This window comes from Anastrepha ludens, chromosome X (assembly GCF_028408465.1).
Source record: "Anastrepha ludens isolate Willacy chromosome X, idAnaLude1.1, whole genome shotgun sequence".
NCBI lineage: Eukaryota > Metazoa > Arthropoda > Insecta > Diptera > Tephritidae > Anastrepha > Anastrepha ludens.
Window position 1 is genome coordinate 44,212,145 of NC_071503.1, and position 25,474 is coordinate 44,237,618.

At 35.1% G+C, this 25,474-nt stretch overlaps 1 protein-coding gene across 8 annotated transcripts in view; it reads left to right on the forward strand.

Moving 5' to 3' along the window:
- The window catches only part of LOC128870479 (protein pangolin, isoforms A/H/I/S-like), a 306,016-nt gene extending 280,853 nt beyond the window's left edge, over positions 1–25,163 (forward strand). For all 8 annotated transcript variants that reach the window (XM_054113155.1, XM_054113156.1, XM_054113154.1 and 5 more), the window contains one exon: positions 24,252–25,163. In XM_054113155.1, the coding sequence (XP_053969130.1) occupies positions 24,252–24,448 (197 nt within the window). In that variant the 3' untranslated portion in view covers positions 24,449–25,163. The remainder of the gene's footprint in view (positions 1–24,251) is intronic.
- Positions 25,164–25,474: the final 311 nt, after the last annotated feature.

Consider the following 25,474-nt stretch of genomic DNA (forward strand, 5'->3'; position numbering starts at 1 on the left):
ATATTAGTTTTGCGGAGATAAACGCCGTCAACGATTGGGGTATCGGGATCTTCACATTCTCTGTGACATGCGCAGTGATACTATTTAACAGGTTCGAGAAGTGCTCTCTCCATAATTTAAGTATGCTCTGGATGCCAGTCACCAGATCACCGTCTTTGTTCTTACAGGAACTATACTACTTATCCTACTATGGCACTCTATGTTTGATTCAGCACCTGAACTGCTTTTTAAATCTGATGTCATAGCGTTTTTTATAATATTATTTTCAGTAATAAGAAAAGCATTAAAACTGTCCTTTGTTAATATTTAGATCTAAACAAAATTATTGATTGTAAAGTAGTGTATAAATTATTGCAAAGAATATGTGTCAATTGGAAAACGTTGCCCGTATTTGACTGTTATACGACTTCTTCTTCAAACCCTGCGAATTCTAGAAACCTATGTACTTTTTCACAGCATTTATGACAAGACTAACAGCCCTATTCTGACAAATTAGTAAAATATTGATATTTAATCAAGATGTGTATCAAGTAAAAAGTTTTTGCAATTTTTTTAATTTATTGAGAAAACTTCAAGCTTTGCTACTCGGCGCTTTTCCCAACAACGTGGTGAATATTATAATATAAACATAGATCAGCTGTGCTCATGGTGCGAAATGGAATCTTCTTTAACATACATATATTTTATAGGTTGGAAGTTGCCCAAATTCCAGAGCTATGTGTTGCTCCCGGAAATTTAGTATTTGAAAATGTAAAACATAAACAGTGATCACGAACTTAAAAAATGCAGAATTCTTTTGATTTGCGTTATCATACCAAAGAAAACTTACTGCTTTGACGTTAATGCTTTGGAGCCCTTTTCTATTCAAATATATATTAAGAGGGCGTTCAACATTATTTCCAGGCGGAGCAATAATAGCAACATGAGGGCAGCCAATTGCTCCTATTGTGCCTTTTATGCCAAATTTCCTGAAAAATCTGAATTAAAAGCCAAACTGTTAAAGTCAAACATACATATTTTTCTCTAAATATACAAATAAGTATACGTACTCAGTTTTAGCATAATGTTCTTCCTCAACCGATCTGGGAAACTGTATTTGCGCTCCCTTCACCTTTATAATGAGCTTTGCCACAGCCCGCAAACTTCCGGAAAGGGACGACTAATTCATGGGAAGTTATAATTATTACTTACACATTTTTGGTAGGAGCCATGTCCAAAAAAGTTTAACGTTGCCAGACACCTTATAGTAAAAGGCACAGAAGTTGCTTGAACATCATGTATTTTCAGGTCATGAATGAGATGCCGACAGACTTCACATGTCAGATGATAATTTTGCATAAACGTGTTTTCACTTAAGGAAAATAGATCACTGGCATCTCGCAAACCATAGGCGATAGTTAGGCTTATTTTCATAATCTTAATCTTCTTGTAACAACAAAAGTAATAGTAAAATATCTGCATCCAATTTTAACATACCTTTTAACAGAACTGTGTACCATAATAATCAAAGATTAAAACGATGTTTTATTTGTCAAGGGCATTTCTTCGTATCAGGAAAAGAGCTTTTTATTTTTGACACAGAATACTAACACATTGATAAATAAGAAAGATGGTGAATTTATCAAGTGCATAGAATTGGGCTGTAAGTACATATGTTACATGCGTTCAAGCCCTTTCAGACGGAGGTTCTATCGAGCAAACGATTATGTTCAAGTTGCAATAATTGCGGCAGTGTTACTTTTTATGTAATAGCATCATGTTCTGTCATAACAAGTGTGACGCTACTTTTGTTATTTGCAAAACTATGAGTCAAAAGGAACGTCGTGTTTTAATTTAACCCTGCTTCTTGAAAGGAAAAAATAGCGTGCGTTCAAGCAAAACAATGGCTTGAAAAGTTTTATTGGGCCTCCGCTCCATCAGAAACATCAAAAAAACGGTGGTTTGCTGGATTCAAACGTGGGCGTACAGATATCGATGACGTACAACTCAGTGGACTCTTAAAGACGCGGTAACACCAGAAAACATCAAAATATTCTATTACACATAGTCGTTCTGAATGATCGAAAAATGAAGCTGCGTGAGTCAACCGGCATAGTGAATATATCAAAAGAACGTGTTCGCTTTATATTGTATGAGTATTTGACTATGAGAAAGCTCTGTTCAAAGTGGATGCCGTGTTTGCTTACTGTTTTGTTTCATCTAGACAACACACCGTGCTACAAGTCAATCAAATCAATGGCAAAACTACATGAATTGAACTTGGAATTGTATTTGCCAGATTTGGTTCCTACTGGGTGTTCGCATTCCTAAAATCATGCTCGCCGGTAAGAAACTTTGCTCGAATAAAGAAGTTATCGCTGAAACTGAGCCCTATTTTGAGGCAAAAAATAAATCGTTCTACAAAAGTGGGATTGAAATCTTAGAGCGGCACTGGAATGATTGCGTTGTTCTTAATGAATTAGGCTATTTTGACGAATAAAGCTAATTTTGGAGAAAAAAAAATTTTCTTTGTTAGGCCCGGGACTTTGCAGCCCATGTGTTATATATGTAATAACACTTTCACATATAAGTAGATGATCTACTTTTTCGTGCTTAACTCCCAATCCGTAGTTAAAAATTGAGATTACCTATACAAAATTTCTCTCCCAAAATCTGAGATTATAAAATAATCCTAGATAATAACCATACTTTTGACATATAACCCTGTGTTTTCTGTGTAATAGATCGTTATTTTTACGCGTGTAAAGAAAAACGTGAAAGTAAACACTAAATAAAATAGATGCCGGCAAAGAAAACACTCTTTTAGACATAATTCTAATATAATGTTTGTTAGGTATTATTAACTATGCATTCATATAACAGAAAAAGAGCGTGTGTCCATAGACGTGTGCCCTCTTGTTACTTATTATAAAATGTAATATTGAATTTCAAATGCGTATTGCTGCCAATAATAACCAAAATAATTTCTATGACGAAAAACCTTTTACAACAGTATTGATAGCTAGCTGATTGTCAATTTTGAAGGTAATCTGCCATATGTGAACGGGTAGATTAATTTTATGGATTTAATGGTCATTAATGCATATGCGAACGTATCATACTTTAAGTAGCAATTGATGTTGTTTGTGTTGTAACAGCACAAAAAATTCCTGGCAAAACTTTTTAAAAATGATACTGAAGTGACAGTTCTTGGTCGGATATAAATCCAGGTCGTTCTGCTAACGTAATCCCCAAATATTCTGGAAGCAATCACAGATGCGTCTACCATGATGGTACAGCTAGAAAAAATTATTGAAACCTAGCGCAACGAACCAAATGGAGAAGAGTAGTCACACATGTAGTCACCACGTCTATAGAAAGATAGAAAACGAAATAATTTTCCTTTTCAGCTAAAATTAATGTTTTGGTTCAATACTTACTCAATTTTATTTGTTTCCATGTTTATTGTGGCAGAGGTTCAAGAAGGGCGTGTATATATATTAATACAATATTATACATACATATATTCCTAAACAATAGCAATCGTGTTTTTATTACGTTATTTAATCGTGTTGTTATTACGTTTATTCAAAAGGAAAGTGAATAAGGGAATAGAAGTTGGAAAGCAGAATACAAAAATCGCGGAAATATCGAAGGAAGATAAATGCAGTTCTAGTTAAAAATATGAGGTAGACTCCGAGTTAAAAGATCGTATACAGCTTTGATAATGCAGATAAAAAAATATACAGTGCTTGTCAACACGCAAACGCCGTTCTCATTGAAAATGATTTTGCATGCAATTAGTCCATAAAATTTAAAAGTAAAAAATCGTACTTCTTTTATTTTATTTTTACTTTAATATTTATATTTGAATGTTTTAAAATTTATATTCGGTTTTTTCGTTTCATCGTCATTAGAAGTTTTAAATTGTTTGCAAGGTTGAAAATACTCAGATGTTTGATATGTGCTTATATTTATATACATAGATATATCATACATGTTTTAATGCCAATGTGCTTCAGTGGAACGTAGCCCAAAAGATCAATAGTTAAATCCAAATTGTTATTTTGAAGCCAGTAAACTTTATAACGTGAACGTGAACGTAAGGTGGTTGTGCAATTTTTTTTTCATTTACGTTCAATCAATTTTTTCCGCTTGAGCTCTTTAACTGTTGGCGAAATTTTTACTGGGGGGCTTGAGGCGTGAAAAATTGTATACCGAATGCATTGGGTTTTGTATTGCTAATATAAACACTCAAGCTCTTATCTTTATCCATTTGAATTTTTTATGATGCGAAGTTATTCTAGAATTCATTGGATTTTGTAGATAATTTGCGCAAGTCGTTGATAAAACCTTCGAGTATTGCCTTAAACAAATCAGAACTCTTCGCGTGCAAATTATATTGAACAGTTGGCAACAAAATGACGCCCGGACGTTTGCCCTCTAAAGCATTGATATTATCCAAAATTGTTTTTACCGCAAAATCTTCCGTATTACTCACACAAATACATGCTTCCAATGTATGCAAATGTGATTAGTTTTTTGTAATTATATTGCATGCAATAGAATAAAATTGTTCTTGTAAAATTTTCTGCTTCTATTAGCTTGTACAAAACTCGCTTTATCAATAACAAGACTTGGATCATTTTTTCACATCTGCCAAAAATCCATTTACAATATCGTATTCATAATCTTGTATTTCTGGCTTTATTACGTATGATATTTAATATTGTTATTACCTTCACTCCATCTTCACTTTCCGAAGAACTATCGACGGCTTTTTCGAAACTATCTCTGATGTCTCTTTTAGCTATTGGCACCCGGGAACCACCGTATTTGCCTAGTCGTCAAGACAACATTGGCGATATTAAACGTTCTGCGATGGGATCGAGAACTGGTAAATCACTCGATTCTTCGGGATATATTGGGTATGGGAATAAGTTTCCGCCCCTCGTAAAAGAGGTGTCGCTGCTGATACTATTTTTGTGCTCCCTCTAGTAATAACTGGTGATTTGAAAGAATATATATAAGGTCTCGATCGCAATAGTTGACATTCGTTTGAAGCGTAAAGATCCTTTTTTATCTGACGTCAAAAATGTCTACGCCCGTCCCGAAAAAAAAAACACTTGCGGAAGTCATGCTTTATTATTACCTTTTAAAGAAAAGTGCAGCTCAAACGTATCGTATATTGATCAATATTTACGGTAATCACGCTCCATCAACTACAATTTGTAAAAACTGGTTTGGACGTTTCCAAAGTGGCAAGTTCGATGTGAGTGATAAAATTCGCGAAGGGGCACCGACTAAATTCGAAGATACTCAACTACAACAATTATTGGATGAAGACGCATGTCGAACCCTTGAATATATGTCTAAAGAGTTGGATGTTGACAGATCAATCGTTGGTAAACATAAACGGTAAAGCATGTAACTGGGTGCCACATCAATTGAAGCAGAGGGATATTGAAGACGTTTGGTGACGTGTGAGATGCTTCTTGAACGATTGAAAGGAAAATATTTTCTGCATTGCATCCTCACTGGCAATGAAAGTGGATCTATTGTGATAATCCTAAGCGCCGAAAATGTTAGAGCCTGCCAGGTGAACCAGGTTCATCGACAGCGAAAAAAATATTCATGCTTCAAAGGTTATGTTGTGCATCTGGTGGGATCAGAACGGTGTCATCTATTATGAACTCCTTTAACCATCTAAAACCATAACTGGCGATCGTTACCGACTGCAGCGTATGCGTTTGAATCGAACTTTCAAAGAAAACTGGCCGGAATGGGATAGTACAGGATGAACGATATGAAGTGTTACCTATTCAAAACACCATAACTTTTTTGTGTGAAATTAGTTTTTATTGATTTCAAAGACAAAATTGTTCAAAAATGATTAGAATTTTAACATATATTCACTTTAGCTCGATGTGACCACCTTTTCCTTGACTATAGCATTCAAACGGTCAAAAAATGAGTTGCATGCTGCACGAATGTGTTCTTGAGGTATTTTGGCCCATTCTTGTATAATCGCTTTTTTCAGCGCATCCATACTGGCATATTTTTTAGTCCTCACCTTGCTCTCCAAAATGGACCAGATGGAATATTCCATCGGATTTGCGTCTGGCGAATTCGAAAGCCATTGAGTGGACGAAATGAAGTGTGGGAAATGATTTTTAATTCATTCTTGTTTCACACGAACTTTATGAGACGGTGCCGAGTCCTGTTGGAACGTCCATGGTCTACGACCGAAATGTTTGCGTGCCCACGGCTCCAAAGCAACTTCTAAACCATTTTCCCGATTATAAGTCGCATTCACTTTGACACCAGGCTCGATAAAAACGATTGGAGAGCGTCCATCAGCGGTCACTGCGGCCCAAACCATTACTTGCGATGGATAATTGCTTCGAGAGGCCATACGTGGGCTCAGATCCCCATATGAGCGTTCAGTCAAGTAAACATTATCGTTTTGAGTGTTTATGAACTGCTCAATTGTGAAATTTTTTTCATCAGAAAACACAATGTTAGGAAATTCGCCACGTTCGTGCAAGCGCAACAACTCCTTTGCACTTTCGCACCGAACTTTTTTTTGCTGAGCTGAAAGATCGTATGATTTTTGGAACTTGTAAGCCTTGACCTTGAACTCATTTTTCAATATGCGTTGAATGCTGTCTTGCGATATTTTCAGTTCTTTGACCATTTTTCTTCCTCTTCGACGTGGACTTCGTTCAAGTCGAGCCTTCACTTTTCGAACCATTTCTGGCGTTGTTGCGGTTTTTTTTGGTCCACCTCCATAGCGTTTTGCAATGCTACCAGTATCATTGTAATGTTTTATATTGCGATACACAAACATTTTATTCACTTTTCACAGAAAAAAAAAATTCAACAAAACTGAGACGCAAATCCGTTAGTTTTAGCCATTGTGGGCACTTTTCTTGCAATTGAAAAAAAAAATTGCATACATTATAAGAATCAGGTTTTACTTGTATTAAGCTTAAGCAGCCTTAACAGTTTCAGGTATCCACCACAACCTATCACACACATCGCAAATTAAATTGAAAATATTTTTATATAATTTGCTTTTTATGTCTGGTTTTGTCCATTCGGCCTTACATACAATACTTTGCATGTGTTGATTTAGTATATTTTTTTCATTTTCACGATATTTTTATATCGCTCGGAATTTGATCATTTTGCCCTTTTATTATTGTTAAATGCTTTCTTTCTCTATATTTTTGGCGCCCTCAGTGGCCGATAAGGCACATACAGATTTCCCAGTATGGGTTTCCATACTAAATAATCTGGTAATACTGCGATAGAATATTCGCAATGTTCTGACACGTGTAATTGTAAAACACGAAGTAAATAATGTAAAATCAACACATATCACGAGTATGTTCAACACAGGATGTGTTCTAACGCTCCATTTCCACACCGCTCGTTCTAACATCCATTAAAAAGTTCTGCCTTCTAATGATTTTATAACTATTTAGATATGATCGATATGCAGAAGCCTATGAGCTCATACAAATACGTATAAGTTTGGAGTAAAATGATGAAAAAACATTTTAATACGGGAATCGTGCAAAGAATATGGTAGTATCCGATTACCATAAGAAAGCTGTAAAAAGAAAGAAATGAAAAAGATAGCATCTTTTGAAAACATTGAGTATAGGGTGACAATTTTTTTCAGCACTCAAGGGACAGCACGAAATTTGCGAAAAAATGAAAAACGCGGAAAGTATTCGAGAAAAATATTAAAAATATACTGCTTCGACACATTAGTGATTTTGTTTTGGTATCTTATACTTTTGGTTTTGTGAACATGTCTGATTTTGTGCCGAACAATCGTCATTTGCGGGAAGTGTTGATTTTCCTCTTTTATTCGAAAAAAACGGCGGCTGAAGCGCATCGAGAGCTACAAAAAGTTTATGGAGATGCTGTTTTACGTGAAACAATGTGCTGAGATTGGTTCCGTCGCTTCAAAGATGGTGATTTTAATGTTGACGACTGTCCGCGTGAAGGAAGGCCAAAAACCTTAGAAGGCGATGAATTGGAGGCAATGAGGAGCCGTGTCAAATGCAAGAAGAGCTTGCCTCAGTATTAGGAGTTACCCGCCAATCTATTTTAAAGCGATTGCATGCTTTGGGGCGTGATCTAGAAACATGGGACTTGGGCTCCTTATGAATTAAAACCATGGGATGTTGGACGTCGTTTTGTCGCCTGTCAACAACTGCTCCAGCGGCAAAAACGGAAAAGCTTTCTCCATCGCATCGGTACGGGTGATGAAAAATGGATTCTTTGCAGCACTCCAAAGAAAATAAAGTCATGGGGACTGCCCGGTCATGTTTCTACGTCGTCCCCTAGGCCGAGTACTCACGCTGCGAAGGTTATGCTATGTATTTGGTGGGATCAAGTTGGTGTTATTTATTATGAACTGTTAAAACCAAGCGAAACCATCACTGGGTATCGGTATCGACTTCAATTGATGCGATTGAGCCGAGCACTGCGCGGAAAGCGGCCGCAATACGCGGAGAGGCATGAAAAAGTGATTCTACAGCAGATAATGCTCGGCCTCACGTTGCCAAACCCGGTAAAACCTACCCCACCCGCCATATTCTCCAGATATTGCGCCGTCCGATTACACTAGTCTACAAGGAAAAGTATCCGAAATAATTTAAACTAATATCTGCTTCTCTGTCCATGCAAAATTCGGATTGATAACTAAAATTAATTTATTAGTTTGAGTTTTCGAGATATCCTAACCCAAAAGTGCAAAAAACCCCATTTTTGCCCATATTTGAGGTTATGTAGCCTTGCAGATGTTTTCTTTCACCAAAATTAAAGGATGGCATCTTTAAATACAATCCTTCTTTTTTCAAATGGCGTTTTGTTTGCTCAAATATCATTTTTTTTCGCAGAGATATCGCATTTTGAAATTTTCATGTTTCGAAATTTTCCTACACCTGAAAATCGATTAAGATAACATAGACACGATATAGTCGCTTACTAATTTTCTTGGGTTTGAGGTCCTGAAATATATGGATTAATAGTATGTAAATTTGGAGTTTGTGGGTTAGCCTGCTCGCGGTATGATAGGGGTGGTTTCTAGGGGTTAGGGCTGTGTGTGACTCGGTACCCAAAGGTTAGATAGTGTAGGGATGTGGTGAGTCAGCACACTTATGGTGTGAGACAAAATTTTAAGAAAAATAAGACTCAATTCAAGAAAATTAGTAATCGAATGTATCATGTCTATGTTATCTTAATCGATTTTCAGGTGTAGGAAAATTTCGAAACATGAAAATTTCAAAATGCGATATCTCTGCGAAAAAAAATGATATTTGAGCAAACAAAACGCCATTTGAAAAAAGAAGGATTGTATTTAAAGATGCCATCCTTTAATTTTGGTGAAAGAAAACATCTGCAAGGCTACATAACCTCAAATATGGGCAAAAATGGGGGTTTTTGCACTTTTAGGTTAGGATATCTCGAAAACTCAAACTAATAGAGCAATTCTGAGGCCAGATTTGGATTCAGCGCATCATAAACCTTCGGAAATATATAGTCTGGTTTCTGGGTCTGAATGTTGGTTAAATTTTGTCGGCCTGTGTTATCACCTGTTTCGATCGATGGCACATGGTCTGACTGCCAGCAGCTCCATTCATATGAAGGCATTAAAAAATGGTTTGATCCGTGGATAGCCTCAAAAGATGAACAGTTTTACCGCAACGGTATACGAGATCTACCAGAAAGATGGGAATACGTTGAATGATTCACTTGTAACCATTTCTTCAGCATAAAGTTGTGTTTTCATCAACAGCGAGAACTTAGTTGCGCACGTAACTGGTGATTTTTTAAGACCTATAGGAAAGTTTTTCAAAAAAACACACGTAAAATTCAGAAAAATGCATCAAATGTTTATTTATATCGATAGTACAAATGTTCACCGAACTCGCCTCTCAACAAGCCCATTGTTACGCGTGCTGTGTGGCATGTGGCACCGTCTTGCTGAAACCACATGTCATGCAAGTCAAGCTCTTGCATTTATGGCAAAAAAAAGGTTGGATATCATTTCACGGTAGCGCTCGCCATTCACAGTTACGATACGATTCGCAGCATCTGTGAAGAAGTACGGTTCAATGATACCTCCCATAAACCGCACCAAACTGTGACCTTTTCTAGATACATTGGTAGCTCTTAGAATTCTTCTGGCTGATCTTCACTCCAAAATCGACAATTCTACTTATTTACGTACCCATTGATCAAAAAAAGAGCTTCGTCGCTGAACACAATTTTTCGATAAAAAAGTGGATCTCAATGAATTCAATGATTTGCAAGCGTTGTTCGTTTGTAAGACGATTCATGGTTAAATTATAGACCATACTGAAGATGTTTGACAGTGAAACAAAACACGAAACGTTTCTCAGCTGTTTAAACCAACTGTTTAAAAAGATAATAGCTAAAAATCACCCGTTATATATATATATATATATATATATATATGTATATATATAATTGGCGCGCACACCCTTTTCAGGTGTTTGGCCGGCTCCTCCTCCTATTTGTGGTGTGCGTCTTTTGCGTCAGTTTTAAGAATACTCCGAACGGCAGATATTTTTTATGAAAAGATTTTATGAAAGATTAGCAGAAATACAATCGGAGGTTTGCCACTGCCTGCCGAGGGTCGACCGCTGTTAGAAAAATATTTTTCTTAATTTTGGTCTTTCACCGAGTTTCGAACCGACGTTCTTTCTGTGAATTCCGAATGGTAGTCACGCACCAACCCATTCGGCTACGGCGGTTAGTTGGGTAATCGACGTTTTATTACAATATTTTTGCCAATTAATATTTATTTTTGGCGAAGTAGGAGCTGCCTCTGACGTAACTCCTTCCCTCCTTGTAATAAAATTCTCCTAAATTTTTTCTTTTAGTTTTTTTTGAATTTTTACCACATAGTCAATGACCATTGTGAACAACAAAAGTAGTACAGTTATAATTATAAATATGGTGAGAATTGACTTATTGCTATCTTTTTATGATATTTTAATTCCTCTATTTCTTTAACATTTTCAATTTCACTTAAAACTATTTCATCGAATGTAGGTTCTATAACATCAAATTCCATTTGTTTCTTTGATGGTATGATAAAATGATCTATGTACGTTTTGTCTGAATTAACAAATGTTTCATTATCAATATTTAGTTTACAATCATGAAATGTAAATAGATAGTTTTTGCTAACTGAAAGATTTCTTTCGTCACAATTACTTGTAACAATGCTTCCATTTGAATTTTTTAAAAGGATTAAGCCTGGTTCTATTTCAATAATTTCTTTTTTGTATTCTCTTATTTTATTACAATTATTTTTATAAATGCACAAATTAGATTTTTTTGTTTCTTTTATGTTAGGGTTTTGCTTATATTCACAAACTTCTCCATTATAGTGTTTAACTTCTTGTGGTTTAAGGTTTAGCTGTGTGAAATTTGTGTCTGAGATTGGTATAATGAGGGATCTCTTAACAGTAAATGTATCTTCTGGAAATTTTATGACAAATATTATCTTGTCTTCTTTGTACTTTGCGACTCCTAGTTGCATGTACTGAAGTTCATAAAAATCTATTTTAAAACCGTTAATTTCTTTGTTCGTTAAAATGTTGCTAGTCATTACGTTAATTTTTGCGGAAACTATATTAATTTGAATGTGTTCTAAATGGTCCGATAGAATCTTTAATTTGAGCAAAGTGTCTAAGTGATTTACCTGATTCAGTATTTCGTCATTGTGTTTCCTTATCGTATTAAAGTGCTCTGAAATAGTTTTTCTGTCTACGTCTATTGTTGATTTAAGTCTGCTTAATGTCTAATTAAAATAGTCATTTATGTATATATGTTTATTTAGGTTGTTTATTGTCTTGTGATTATTTTCGTCTATCAGTTTCAGATGTTCCTCATTATCTATTCGGTCGTCATCATTCATTGTTCCTGCAATCCACTTTAGTCCTGAGCCTATTGCATTAAATAATCCTCTTTTATTCCTGTTGTTATGTAAAGTTTGTGCCCTTGCTTTAATTTTTTTTAGCTCATGTTCGAGAAGTATTTTGTTTTTAATAGGGTGCAATTGTTTTATCTCTGTTTCTAAATTATTAACTATTTCCATTATTTCTTTAATATCAATTATATGAATAATTTTGTTATAATTTAATATTATTTTTGTTTCATCTAATTTCATTTCTGCGAAGCCATTAGAATTGCTAATTGGTTGGATTGTCAAGGATGCCATTGTCATTGGTAGTAAAATCATTAGTATAACAGTTAATGTCCATCTGACCTGAAAATTTATTTCTACGTTTAATATTTGTAGGGTGTACGTCTGCTAATTTTAACCTACGATAATTAGGCTCGTATTTATATCTTATTGTTTTGTAGTTTTTAACAAAACCTTCCTCATCTGTCCTTTCGTAATTTTCCCTGTTTTCATTTCTCCTATTAACCCTCTAGTGCATAGAAAAGATTTTTTATAATAAAATTATGTTTTGTACTAATTAGAGGCCATAAAACATAAATATAATATTATTTTTATTTCTACGACCCGAATTCGCTCTGTGGCCCTGGAAATTAGCACCCCGCCTCTGGACGGTCTTATGCAGGTAGCTTAAAAAAAATTACTAAAAATACAATACCACTTAAACAAGTAAACAGAAAACGTTTATTTATAAAAATTTAAGTAATATATAAAATAATATACAAATTGTTAAGTTTGGTTCAAAGTCTAAGAAGAACGAATATATGTACATATACATTTACTTAGAAATAACTTCCCACCATATCTTCAAAAATGTCCTTTATTCAGCATGAAATTCCTTAAAACATGATTTTTTGACAGACATGCAAAGTGGTATGTTGCATTTTTCGCAATAAACTTGAGTCTCCGATTTACATGGCTTGTTACGACATTGACGTTTACTAATATACTTTTATCGCAGAAATTTGGCCAATGATTGAGACAATCATACCTTATATTGGGTGGTGGTAGGTACAGTAACTTGCTTCCCTTTGGTACTTCTTCGGCTTGTTTTTCTGCAGTAGTGGGGGGACCAAATTTTTTCGTTTCCGATATGAGCAGGAGAGTTTCGGCGATTTCTTCCCGAAATCGTGGAAGCTCGACACGCTGACGTTTTTCACGATTGATACGATGGTATAAAACGTAAGCATTCACTATTGCCAAGTCGATAACATGGTGAAATATACGCGATGGCCATTTACGAGTCTTCATGCGAATTTTGTAGTGACCAATTAGACTGTCCATCAAGTCCATTCCGCCCATGTGCCGGTTGTATTCTTTGACAATGTTTGGACAGCTCACATATTCATACTGTTTTCTATTGCGGTTATAGCGACGAGACAATGTGTTTCGGTCGCTCGGATTATTCGAGTTAAATGGCTGCACACCTGCATACGTTGACGCTAAACGAACTGGTTTGCTGTCCTTCCAAACAACAGTAGAAGTATCTACTCCAAATGCGGTGGCAACGAAATCCTCCAAATATCCACGAGGAGCTTTTTTCACCACTAGCTGTTCATCGGCAGATAGTTTACAGTTTTTCACACCGTTGGCTCGAAAAATTCCAAGCGAATACATTCCACGGGAAAGAGAAAGATCAGATACAGAAATGTTGTTTGCTGTTTCTTGTAGAAAGGAATCATTTTGATTGGGGACCACAAAATCTGGGTCATTCACGTCGTTGTCACTATCGAAATCATCGCCTTCAATTTCCTCATCACTGTTTTCGCAAAAGTCCATAAAGTCGTTGAACTCCTCATCTGACATCTTCGACAAGTCGTATTTGCGTTTGCGTCCCCACCGCGACATTTTTCTAGTGATAAAAAATATAAATCAGCATAATATGTGAACTTGAAGTTCAAAATAACTGAACATTTTTTTTGAACGCACTGCATACGGCCTCCTGTAGACGGTTGCAGCGTGAAGTACACAGTGGCACAATGTACATAAAAAAAAACTTGGAGAGCACTTTATCTCACTCTACACTTCTCAATCTACTTACCAAATATTTTTTTAACTCAATATTCCAATAGGACACTTCTTAGGAAGTCTCACAAAAACACCTTCTCAAAAAAATACTTTTTTCGGTTATTTGATCACTTCTTTTAATTCCACTTGCAAAATTTTTGTAATATGAGCACATGCAGCTTTTACGATCAAGGGTAAACTGAAGAATATGAATCGTGTAAGCTGCATGACAAACAAAAAAGCACTTTGTGTTTTTAGTTTATTTTTTTTTTGCTTTTAAGTGTTGCCCGCCTGTAGGCGGTTATATGCACTAGAGGGTTAATTATACGCTGTTTTGCCTCTTTTATTCTGTGTTCTATTACACTTTTGTCTACTCTTCCTTCTACGATATCTATCGGTTTTTCTTTAACTACAGAGTGAATAGACTTGTTATATCATTCCACACATTTAAAATTTCGTTCTTGTGTTGAAAGTGAAGAATTGTCAGATTCTAACTCCCTATATTTTTCTGAAATTGTACTGTGTAATCTTTCTATGTCCGCATTTCCAGTGTGATTGTTAGGCTTAGTAAAATGAACCTCAATTTCTTCTTGTCTAAAAAAATCTTTAACATTGGTAGAATTAAATTTGTTATCTATGATCACTTTGAGAGGTTTACTTCTAACTGATAGGAATTCTCTTAATTTTTCAACAATTGTTGTACTGTTTCTATCTTCTAAATATATTGCAATTGCATGTTTGGAAAATTTGTCTATGAATGTTATAAAACCGTGTCTCTTAATTGTATATACATCTAGATGTATAATTTGATTAACGTCTGATGGAGTTTCAGTAATATAAAATTTTGGTTTTATAGGTTTACGATCGTATTTTGATTTATTACAAGGTTTTCAAATTTGTAAAATAAATCTTCTTTTCTTGTCCTTCATTTGTTTTCTGTTATACCACCGTGACCTGTTTCAAGTTTATGGTATTTAGCGATTTGTTTATATGTCTCATCTTCGTTAGCCATATCTTTTGCATGATAGCTACACCTGTAAAACTGTATACTGTTGCCAAAAGGGTCAATCAGTTTTAGTAGTACTTGATTATAATTTTCGTCAGATAATTCAGAAAAAATTCCTACTTTACCATTTTTTAAGAATCTTCTAAAAATGTCGGTCATGAAGTTTGACTCGATATCGTCCCTACTGACAAAAATTTTCCTTTTTCCGTGAATAATTTCTATTTCCTTTGTTTTGTATTCTGTTAATATTATTTGAGTCATAAACCTGTTTACGACCGTATCTAAAATTGGGAAATGGTCATTTTGTTCTTCTTGTTGCGAATGGATTGTCTCTGTTGTACTCATATTGTCCTCGTCGTTAACTGCATAGATTTCTTCTGTATTAGAATCAATTCGGCTCAAAAAGTCTGCAATTTTATTCTCTTTGCCTTTAATGTGGTTCATGTTTATGTTATATTCGCCTAGTTCCATTAACCATCTTTGTAGTCAGGGGTTGATATCTTTTCCTTTATGTTTAGTATGCAGCCAAACTAAAGGCTGATGATCAGTTAAAAGTTCAAAAGGCCTTCCGTAAATATATGGCCTATAATACTTTGTGGCCCAAACAATTGCCAAAAGTTCTTTTTCGACCGCAGCATATTTCCTTTCGTGCTCGTTGAGGGTCCTGCTGGCATAGCTAATAGGATGCTCACCCTGCATAAGCACTGCACCTATCGCATAATCGCTGGCATCAGTTACCAATTTAAAATTTTTTGAATAATCTGGGTATATTACGATTGGTGGGTTTACTAATAGTCTTTTTAGTTTTTGGAATGCGTCGATGTACTGAGGATCATTTTTATTCACTTTAGCGTTTTTCTTTAAATACTTTGTCATACCCTGTGTTATTTTCGCATAATCTTTTATACATTTTCGGTAATGGCCGGTAGCTCCCAAGAAGGATTTAATTTGTTTCTGTGTCTCAGGGAGCTTTAGTGTTTGAATACTTTCTATTTTCGAAGGGTTCGGTTTGACGCCTTCTGTGGTTAGAATATGACCTAAATATTCTGTTTCTTTTGAAAAGAACTTACATTTGTCTACCTGAATTTTGAGGTTATGTTCGCTTAGTATTTCAAATACTTTTCGAATGTTTGTTTCATGCTCTTCCAAGTTTGTACTGAAAATAAGGATATCATCTAAGTAAACTACGCATATTTGGTTTATTAGACCTCTTAGCACTGAGTTTATTAGTCGTTGGAATGTAGATGGTGCGTTTTTTAGTCCAAAAGGCATACAAATAAATTCGTAGTGGCCTTATGGGGTGTAAAATGCCGTCTTTTTTCTGTCCTCTTTTTTAATTTGGATCTGGTGGAAGCCTTTCGCCAAATCAAGGGTAGTAAAGTATTGTGATTTCCCCAATTTGTCCAATATACCTTCGATATTGGGTATTGGGAACTTGTCGTCTATTGTTATTTCGTTTAGTTTGCGGTAGTCTATGACTATACGCCACTTTTTCTTTCCTGAATAGTCCATTTTTTTTGGAACCATCCAAATTGGTGAGTTGTAGGGAGAGCTACTTTCTTTTATAATATTTTGTTGAAGCATCTCCTTCATCTGTCTGTTGATCTCCTCTTCATGGACTTGAGGGTATCTGTATATTTTAGAATATACAGGATTGTTGGTTTTTGTAATAATTTCGTGTTGGACTTCATGAGCATGACTAAGTGTCATACCTTCTTGAAAAAACAAATCTTTGTTTGCTTCGAGTAGGTTTTCTAATTTCCTACTTTCTTCTTTGTTCAAGCTATCTCTTGAGAGTTTATTGATTGTTTCTTCAATTCTTGAACATTCTAACGTATGAATATTTTCATATTCATATGGGCAAGCATTGCAAAATTTTATTTTATTTCCTTTTACTTCAACATGTTCCTCACCCATATTAATGTTTACTTTTAGTATCTTAAGACAGTCTCCGACTATCACTCATAGCGAGCGGTTCATTCTTTCGTTTTGTGTGTTTTCTGACTTTCTCGCCATCTGCATAGCCCACGTGGCTTTCGATTTGGACATTCTTTTTTCCATCAATTGATTTCGTTCATTTACATACAGGTTCAATATCTAATTAAACTAAACCTTTGGTTAAGTGCTAAAACCATGGCCCCCGGGCCACCACTAATTGGCGCTAATCGATTCGCATTGCTAGCCGATAGCACAACAATAAAAAAAAAGTGAAAAACAATCAAAAAAAACATCTCTGAATACCCCTTTCATTAGTTTCTCCGAGCTTCCATCTACCAATAAAGCAAATCCTATCTCACTACTCTTGCTTTGCGGTTGATAAATCTATTCGTGCTGTGAGTAAAGAACTCCAAACAGTCTCAGAACTCCGCGATGGTAACATTTTATTATTAGTGAACAACAAAAGCATTGCTGAAAGATTTATCTCCTTAAAAGAACTCCTCGGCATATGTTGTGTAAAAGTAAAATATCACGAAAATCTTAACTACAGTAAAGGAACAGTATATGCACCATTCCTAATCAATGTACCAGATGAAGAAATTGTGAGTGAACTTAGCCCACAAGGACTGGTCGCTGTTTATAAATTCCAAAGAAAAGGTAGCAATAAAAAAATAATTCCTACTGGCGTTATATTACTTACATTCGACCTCTTCTATACCCCCGAAAAGTTGGACATTGCTTGGCGTAATGTTCGTGTTAGGCAATATATTCCTAACCCCATGCGCTGCAAGAGCTGTCAATTGCTCGGACATACAGCCAAATTCTGCAAACGTTCACCAGCATGTGAAAATTGTAACTTGCCCCCTCACTCGCCCGAAGCATGTAAGCGCACGCAATGTGCAAACTGCTCCTCTGATCACCCTGCTTCCTCCAACAAGTGCGAAAAGTTCATCCAAGCAAAATAAATTTAAAAATAAAGGTGACTCAAAAGTGCACCATGCGAGAAGCCAAAAAAACACACAAAACAATCACTCCAAATCCAACACTCAACCACAAAATAAGACTATTGTCAGCGAACAATTTGACACTCCAACGCCACAAATGCAGGAGATCTGCATTCCACAATCCAATTCACGGCTTAAAAAAAACACTCAATCTTTTATCCAATCTCTCACTTCCCATTCGATACCCACCCAATCGCAAGTTCAATACAACAACCAAGCTATTGATATTAATTTACAACACTCCTTTTTGAACACTAACACAAATATAGAAAATTATCTACATTTCCCTTCAAACTACTCTCTTGACTTTTCTCATATCAGCAACCCAGATGAAATGAGCGCTTACTCTCATATCAACTCTTTACCCCCTGTTGATGACTCCACAATGTTATCAGACAAAGAATAAAAATGCAAAGCATAAGATGTAAATTAACAATTATTGATCAACTAATTCACAAAGCAAAAACAAGACACTACTTACATACATATGTATATACCCCACAGATTAACTTTTTTGTTGTTTTCGTTCATACACTCTTTCTATCCATTCTCTCTTTTCCACATTTTGTTTATTTAATCATGACTAAAGTACTACACTGGAATATCCAAGGCTATTGGAATAATTACCATGAATTGCAACTCTTGTTAAATGAATGTAATCCGGCAATTATTGCATTACAAGAAACCCATTTACATTATGGGAACTCTCCTACACCACCCAAATCATTTTGTGGATATTATCACAATTTATCCATTAACACTAGTAATAAACAAGGAATATGCGTGTTAATTAAACATGATATCCCGCAGACAAAATTAGATGTCACATCGAACATTTCAACAATTGCAATAGAAATAAACATTGGGCTTAAACTTACCATAATTTCAATGTATATACCACCCGATCAAAATTTTAATTCAAGCGAACTCCTTTCTGTCCTTACGAGCATATCAACACCAATTTTGTTATTAGGGGATTTATATACTTTGCTTCAAAATATAGTAATGTTACCCAAAATTCCCAAATAAATGTAACAAAATCATTAATAATATCTTGCATTGATTACGGTGTACCAATATATGGACAGTGTTCCAAAGGCACCCTCGCGAACATATCAGCAATCTACCATTCAGCTGTTCGTAAAAGTCTTCGAGCTTTTCCAACCTCCCCGACAAAAAATATTTTAGCCGAAGCTGGACTTCCCGAAATGAGTGATAGAGTAAGGTATAATACACTTCGTTTAATTCCAAGGATATATTGTTCCAGTAACCCAAAATGTCATGTTCCAAAAAAATGTCATCAGAAGAACCACAAAATTGAAGCGTGAATCAGCTATATACAGAGCGGTGGAAGAAACCGCGAAATTCGACGTCTCCATAAAGCCCATTTTAACTTTTCAATCGAGATTCCCACCCTGGGAACTTCCTCAATCCATTTTCATCACCAGCCTACTGATGTATTCAAAACAAAACACCTCTAAACTTGTTTATCAAATGCTATTCTTTCAAATCAAGAACTATTGGGGTGCCAAAGGCTGGACATTTATTTACACTGACGGCTCTAAAGAAACCGACTCAACTGCATTTGCTGTGGTATCTGATAAGGGAAGCATACTTAGGACTGGTCTTCTAATCCCACACAACTCGATATTTACTACCGAGGCGATTGCTATAAACTTCGCCATTGACTACGTCTCCTCAACTAAAGGAAAATATATAATCTGTACAGACAGTAAATCTGGCATCGCAGCTCTGTCGAACGCAAACAGCAGAGAACCTTTAATTGACAATATTCGAAACAAATTGTCCCAGCAAAAGGCAAAAATAAAAGTCATGTGGATCCCTGGACACAGCGGAATTCTTGGGAACGAAAACGCTGATAAAGCAGCGAAAAATGTCAGCAATATCCCTACATTCTGTTTCGAAACCTTCGTTAAATCCGACATTCTCAAGATAATCGATAGTATCTATCACTCAACCGTAAGGGAAAAATGGTTTACATACCAACACAGCTACAAATCCATAAATCCATAACGACTAAAAGCAATTATTCCAACAGGAGCGACACGGCAGCAGACAAAAACCTTTACCCGACTACGGCTAGGACACACAAATATTACTCACCAACACCTTCTAAAAGGAATGACTGCCCCGATTTGTTCAACATGTAACTGTCCACTGTCCATTATTCATAAAATAGACTACTGCACCAAGTATAACAATGGCAGAAACAATATCTTTAACGGCAGGAAACCTTCCGATTTACTGAAAGAGATTTCTCTAGAAAATATGTCGAATATTTACGATTTTATATATCAAATTGGGATAGTTTATCTTTTATAAATCTGTTTATTAATCCCCTACACATAATAATTTTTATTCTAATATTTTTTTTATAAATAAGTAAAAAATCTATTAGTATTATTTTAGGCCGATAGTCTTAGCTACTAGTGCCTTTCGTAATGTAATATAGTTATTTATAATTAGTTATTTGTATTTATCTGTCTGAACTGTATTAAATTATTAGTTTTTTTGAACTGTCCGAAATTATTTGCTTGTCTGTTTTGTGTGTTTTGTTTTATATAGTTATACTAGTATGTAACCCCCGAAAATCGGGTGCTTTTTCCCCCGAGCCCGGAGTTTTCAGAGGGGCCCGGACTCGAGATTATACGTATTTATATGAATTAGACATCATTGGAAAGGGCCCTGCCAGGTAGCATATCGACTATACTCGAGTTTATGATGGCACATTGATCATTTTTTGGACATAATATGGCTCGGTCTTTTAAATTATCGATTTCTATTATTCCATTATTTGGTTGGAAAACCCAGTCAATGAGGTTTCCGTTTTTTAAAAGAATTTGATAAGGAATTTTTACTCTTGATGCATTGTCTTGCCCTTCGCCGTGTCCTATGCGCAAAAGAAAATTGCAATAGTCGGGTTCTTGACTACGCATATTGATTGTGAGCTTAAATGATTTAAAAAATTTCCACAAAGAGCAATGCTTTAAACAATTACCAACTATGCCAGTTCGCGTATTTCTCGATCCCACAGGCAAAACTTGCCGAAAGTCTCCACCCAGAATAATAATTTTCCCAACAAAAGGCGTCTCATTTTGGTGAATATCGCGCAAAAGACGATCTAATTTGCTGCTCCCATTGTTGTTTAGTTAAAATTTTATTTGTTTAAATTAAAAATTTTTTTTTATAATATTTTTCTTCTGTAGTTTTGTTTTCACTTTTATTTTAGATTTGTTGAATGGTTTTTTTTTTTTCGCTTTGCTTTTTATTGCAGATACTTCCTTTAAAACTTCGGATATGGCTATTGGTGACTCGTTAGCTGCTGATTCGTTAGCTGAACTATTTGTTGGAGTTCGTTCAGTTGATTTTGCTGCTCCCATTGTTGTTTAATTAAAATTTTATTTGTTTAAGGGGTTATACGCAGTTATGAAGCAAATAAAAGACGAGTTGTCAAGGATTTATCCTGAAGAAACTTCAGAATATTTTAATTTGAAAATTTTTGGCGGTTATAAAAGCATCCTTCAAGAACGTAACAAAATTTTTTATTTATGAAAATGTTGATTATAGAGCGCGCTGCAGGCGATTTCTGGAACCTCCTTTAAAAAAAGACGATTTACGGTGTACATCGTAACTCAGGATTGGATTATCTGAAATCAAAAAACCAAACAAATTTTGTTATTGTAATATATTAGATTATCTAGTAATTAATCGTTCGGCTAATCAAAATAGTGAATTTTCACAAAATGGCAGCTTTTAAAAGAAATGATTTCGATTTTTACGTTAAAATTTGGCCGTAAATTGATTATAAAATGGAAAATAAGTATCAGATTTACAAAAGGAACGATTAATTACTAGAAAATGTATCTTTAAAGATTGAGTTAAAACGGTTGACCGATCAAACAAGCCGTTTTCGAGATATCGTGTACACCGACTTGAAAAATGCCATTTTGAAAAAAACACGTTTAAAGTTTCAATACCTACCTTAAAACGTGCCGAGGCATCTCTACATATTTAGGTATAACTCCGAAAGTATTGCTTAGATCTACTTAAAATTTCGTGCGTATACTTTTGAATATATGTACATTACAAAAATGCAATACAAAAAATCGATTTTTATGAAAGTCATAACTGCGTATAACCCCTTAAATTAAAAGCAAAATTTTATACAATAATATTTTTCTTCTGTAGTTTTGTTTTCACTTTTATTTTAGATTTGTTCAATGTTTTTTTTTTTTTTGCTTTTTTTTCGCTTTTCTTTTTATTGTAGATTTATTTTTGCTTAAAAAGTCCCTTTGTTTTAAAAAGGATTTGCGTTGGATCTAATCCTTCGGGGCTAGATCCTACCGACTGCGCCAGTTAAGTATCCTTAAGGATCTTTTCAATAAAAAAAATAATACTTTATTTACGGAGCTTAAGCTCTTTATTCTTTCAGTTTATTGTTATTACTGACTGCAATTTTTTTAAAATGCTATTTACATTTGTTGACAATTAAAAGTGCTTATTCTACTTTACATATTAAGTTGGTTTCTAAAAATGCTTATTGCTTACCTTAAGGTCTCTAGTTACAGTTTGTCGTTGACAAATGGTTCATTGGCTTTATTGCTTACTTTAGGTCTCTAGTTACAATTTGTCAACGACAAATATTTCATTGGCTTTTGTTAGTTTTAAGAGTGTGTCGATTGCACAACTTTAGTTGGGTAAGCAGTTCTGATTCGCATTTTTCGTAAGTCCTTGAGCTCTCTCAGCTATTCGGTTTAAATCTCCTTAATCGTCGCAAAACGCCGTCCTTTCTTCAATCTTGGGAACAGGGAAAAGTTGCAGGGGGCCAAATCTGGAGAATACTTAGGCTTAGGCACAACGGTGTTGTTTTTGGCCAAATAATCTCTCACAAGCAAAGATGAGTAAGCAGTTCGCATTATCGTGATGCAAAAGTCATGAATTTTTTTTCCTCAATTCCGATCGGTTTTTTCGTATTGCTGCACGGAAATGGCGCATAACTTCAAGGTAATAATCCTTTTTTACCGTACGACCATGTGATAAGAACACCTGATGCATTACGCCATAGTAATCGAAGAAAACAGTGAGTAAAACTTGTGATCGAACTTGGCGTGCGTTTTTTGGTCTTGGCTCTCCTGGACTCTTTCGTTGGGATGATTGGGCTGTGGTTTCGATGTCATAACCATATAGCCATGATTCGTTACCAGTTATGACCCTTTTAAGCAAGTCTGGATCATAGTTGACGTCATTCAACAATTTCTGAGCGATGCTGAGTTAAGTCAAAATTCAGCAATTTTACAAGGCACTTCGCTGCCACATCCTGAGCAACTTCTCTAATTGTGATTCGACGATTCTCAATAACAATTTTTTTCTCTTTCTCAACATTTTCATAGGTTGTTGATGTGCTGTTGCATCCAGAGCGAGCGTCGGCATTCACATCTTCTTGACCTTTTGTGCTTGTACCACTTGTAAACAATTTTTTGACTCAGAGTACTCTCACCGTATACCACTGTTTTTTAAAGCACTTAATTCCATTTTTTACACAAAATTTGATGCAACTTCTTTGATCCATTTTTTTCGATAGCAGAATTCGCCGAACACGCAAAACATTTGTCTTATTTAAGCCTCTCACAAACAAACTAAACATGCTATATTGCTTAAGTCGCGAACAAATCTTCGAGAGGTGTATGCAACATAGAAAAATAATAATAATCGAATGTACGTAGCCCGCAAAATTTTAATCATTCACCTTATTTTTGGAACATACCTCGTATTTGAAACTGCATTTCGTTTGAATGCTTGCATCCATTGATACTACATATTTTATATTTTATATTTCCAGCCGAAAGCCTCCGATGCTAGCGCTGAACTACTTTTAGTTTGTATAATAATTTTATTGTTATGTAAACCTTTATAAAATAAAAAAAAAAATAAAAAAAATATTTCTATTATATTAGTTGCTGATAGACATTGTTTGTTAATGAGTTCTGTTTGCTTGTTTATTAATGCATGTTTGTGATACTTACATCTACTATATTTATTTTATTTGATTAAGCTAACATATGTATTGTAATACTTGCTGATAGATATTGTTTACGAAGGGTCGTGACGAAAAATTTGCATGCGACAACAAAAAAGATATCGAGTGAGATTCGGCGCTAAATGGTGATTCCACTGCGCGTGTTGATAATGTGGTAGCCCCAATTGCCTTAACAACTGTTAGATTAGCTCTGTAATCATTTTTTGTATTTCTAAATGATAACATGTACTTTTTCAATTGCAGGTAAACTTGAATCCCACGCATCGAGCTTCAATATGGGATATCTAGTGTCGCCGTATTCGTATACGAATGGCGGGGCTGGTGGATTGCCGGTAACAATGGTAAGTTCTAAAGGGTTTTCGAATAAGAGGTGTTATTTTGATATTCAAAGAAAAATTCTATATTTTAATACAAATGATCGGATGTTTATTTCATTATAAAGAGGAAAGTATGCCGTTAATAGTGGAAAATAACGTTAGGCAAATGACCACCACTACCATGCTTACAGGACAATATCTTTTTCATAAAATTTTACATAACCCAATTGCAAACTGGCTGCCCTATGTCCTCGATGACCTCACGAATTCCATCTTTGAGGTCTTGAATCGACCCTGGGCTGTTGGCGTAGACCTTCTCTTTCACGTGGCTCCAAAGAAAACAGTCACAAGGATCAATGTTTTCGTTGCTTGTGTGGCACGTGGCGCCGTCTTGTTGAAAATAAACGTTGTCCAGATCAATACCATCCAATTGCGGCCATAAAAAACTGTTAACCATCTCTCGATAGCGATAGATAACAGCAGTTATTGGAAAACCCTTTATTTTGAGACTTCAACGCATCCGTTCGCAGTGTAAAGCTACGAGTAAATGTATTCGTTGCATTATTCATACAGATGTGTATATTTTACGGCGATTTAGTTCAAGGATCAGCAATTGTATGATATCGAAAACAATAGTGGATACTGAAACACGGGTTAAAAACACGTTTCAAATAGCAATTGCTCGACTTACGTTACATAACGCTAGTTTCACATCATTTGACATACATATGTAAATATGTACCTCGAATTTATTTACAAAGATGTTGGTGAAAAAGTGCTTGCTATATTTTTTAAAATCCATCAGAAATACCCTGCACATTCCGCATTTAATTTACGTACGAATATTAAAAATTTTATCGGCCGAAATAAATCAGCTAAATTAAAATTTTAAAATTCTGTATGTAATCAAACTAAAATATTCGATAAAAGGCATGAGTTTTAACTATGCTGCAATGAGCTGACCGATTAGAAGTATGGTTTACAAATTATTAAGGTATTGTTAGTAGTTAAGGATAACCGATATTATAATGAAGTTCCCATGAAAATATATCTTGGTTAAGTATTTATCTACTATGAGAAAACAAAAAAGAATGGATTCGAAAGTTTCAATGGTACAAAATGTTGAAGGCGTAAGCTAGGTTAGGTTGA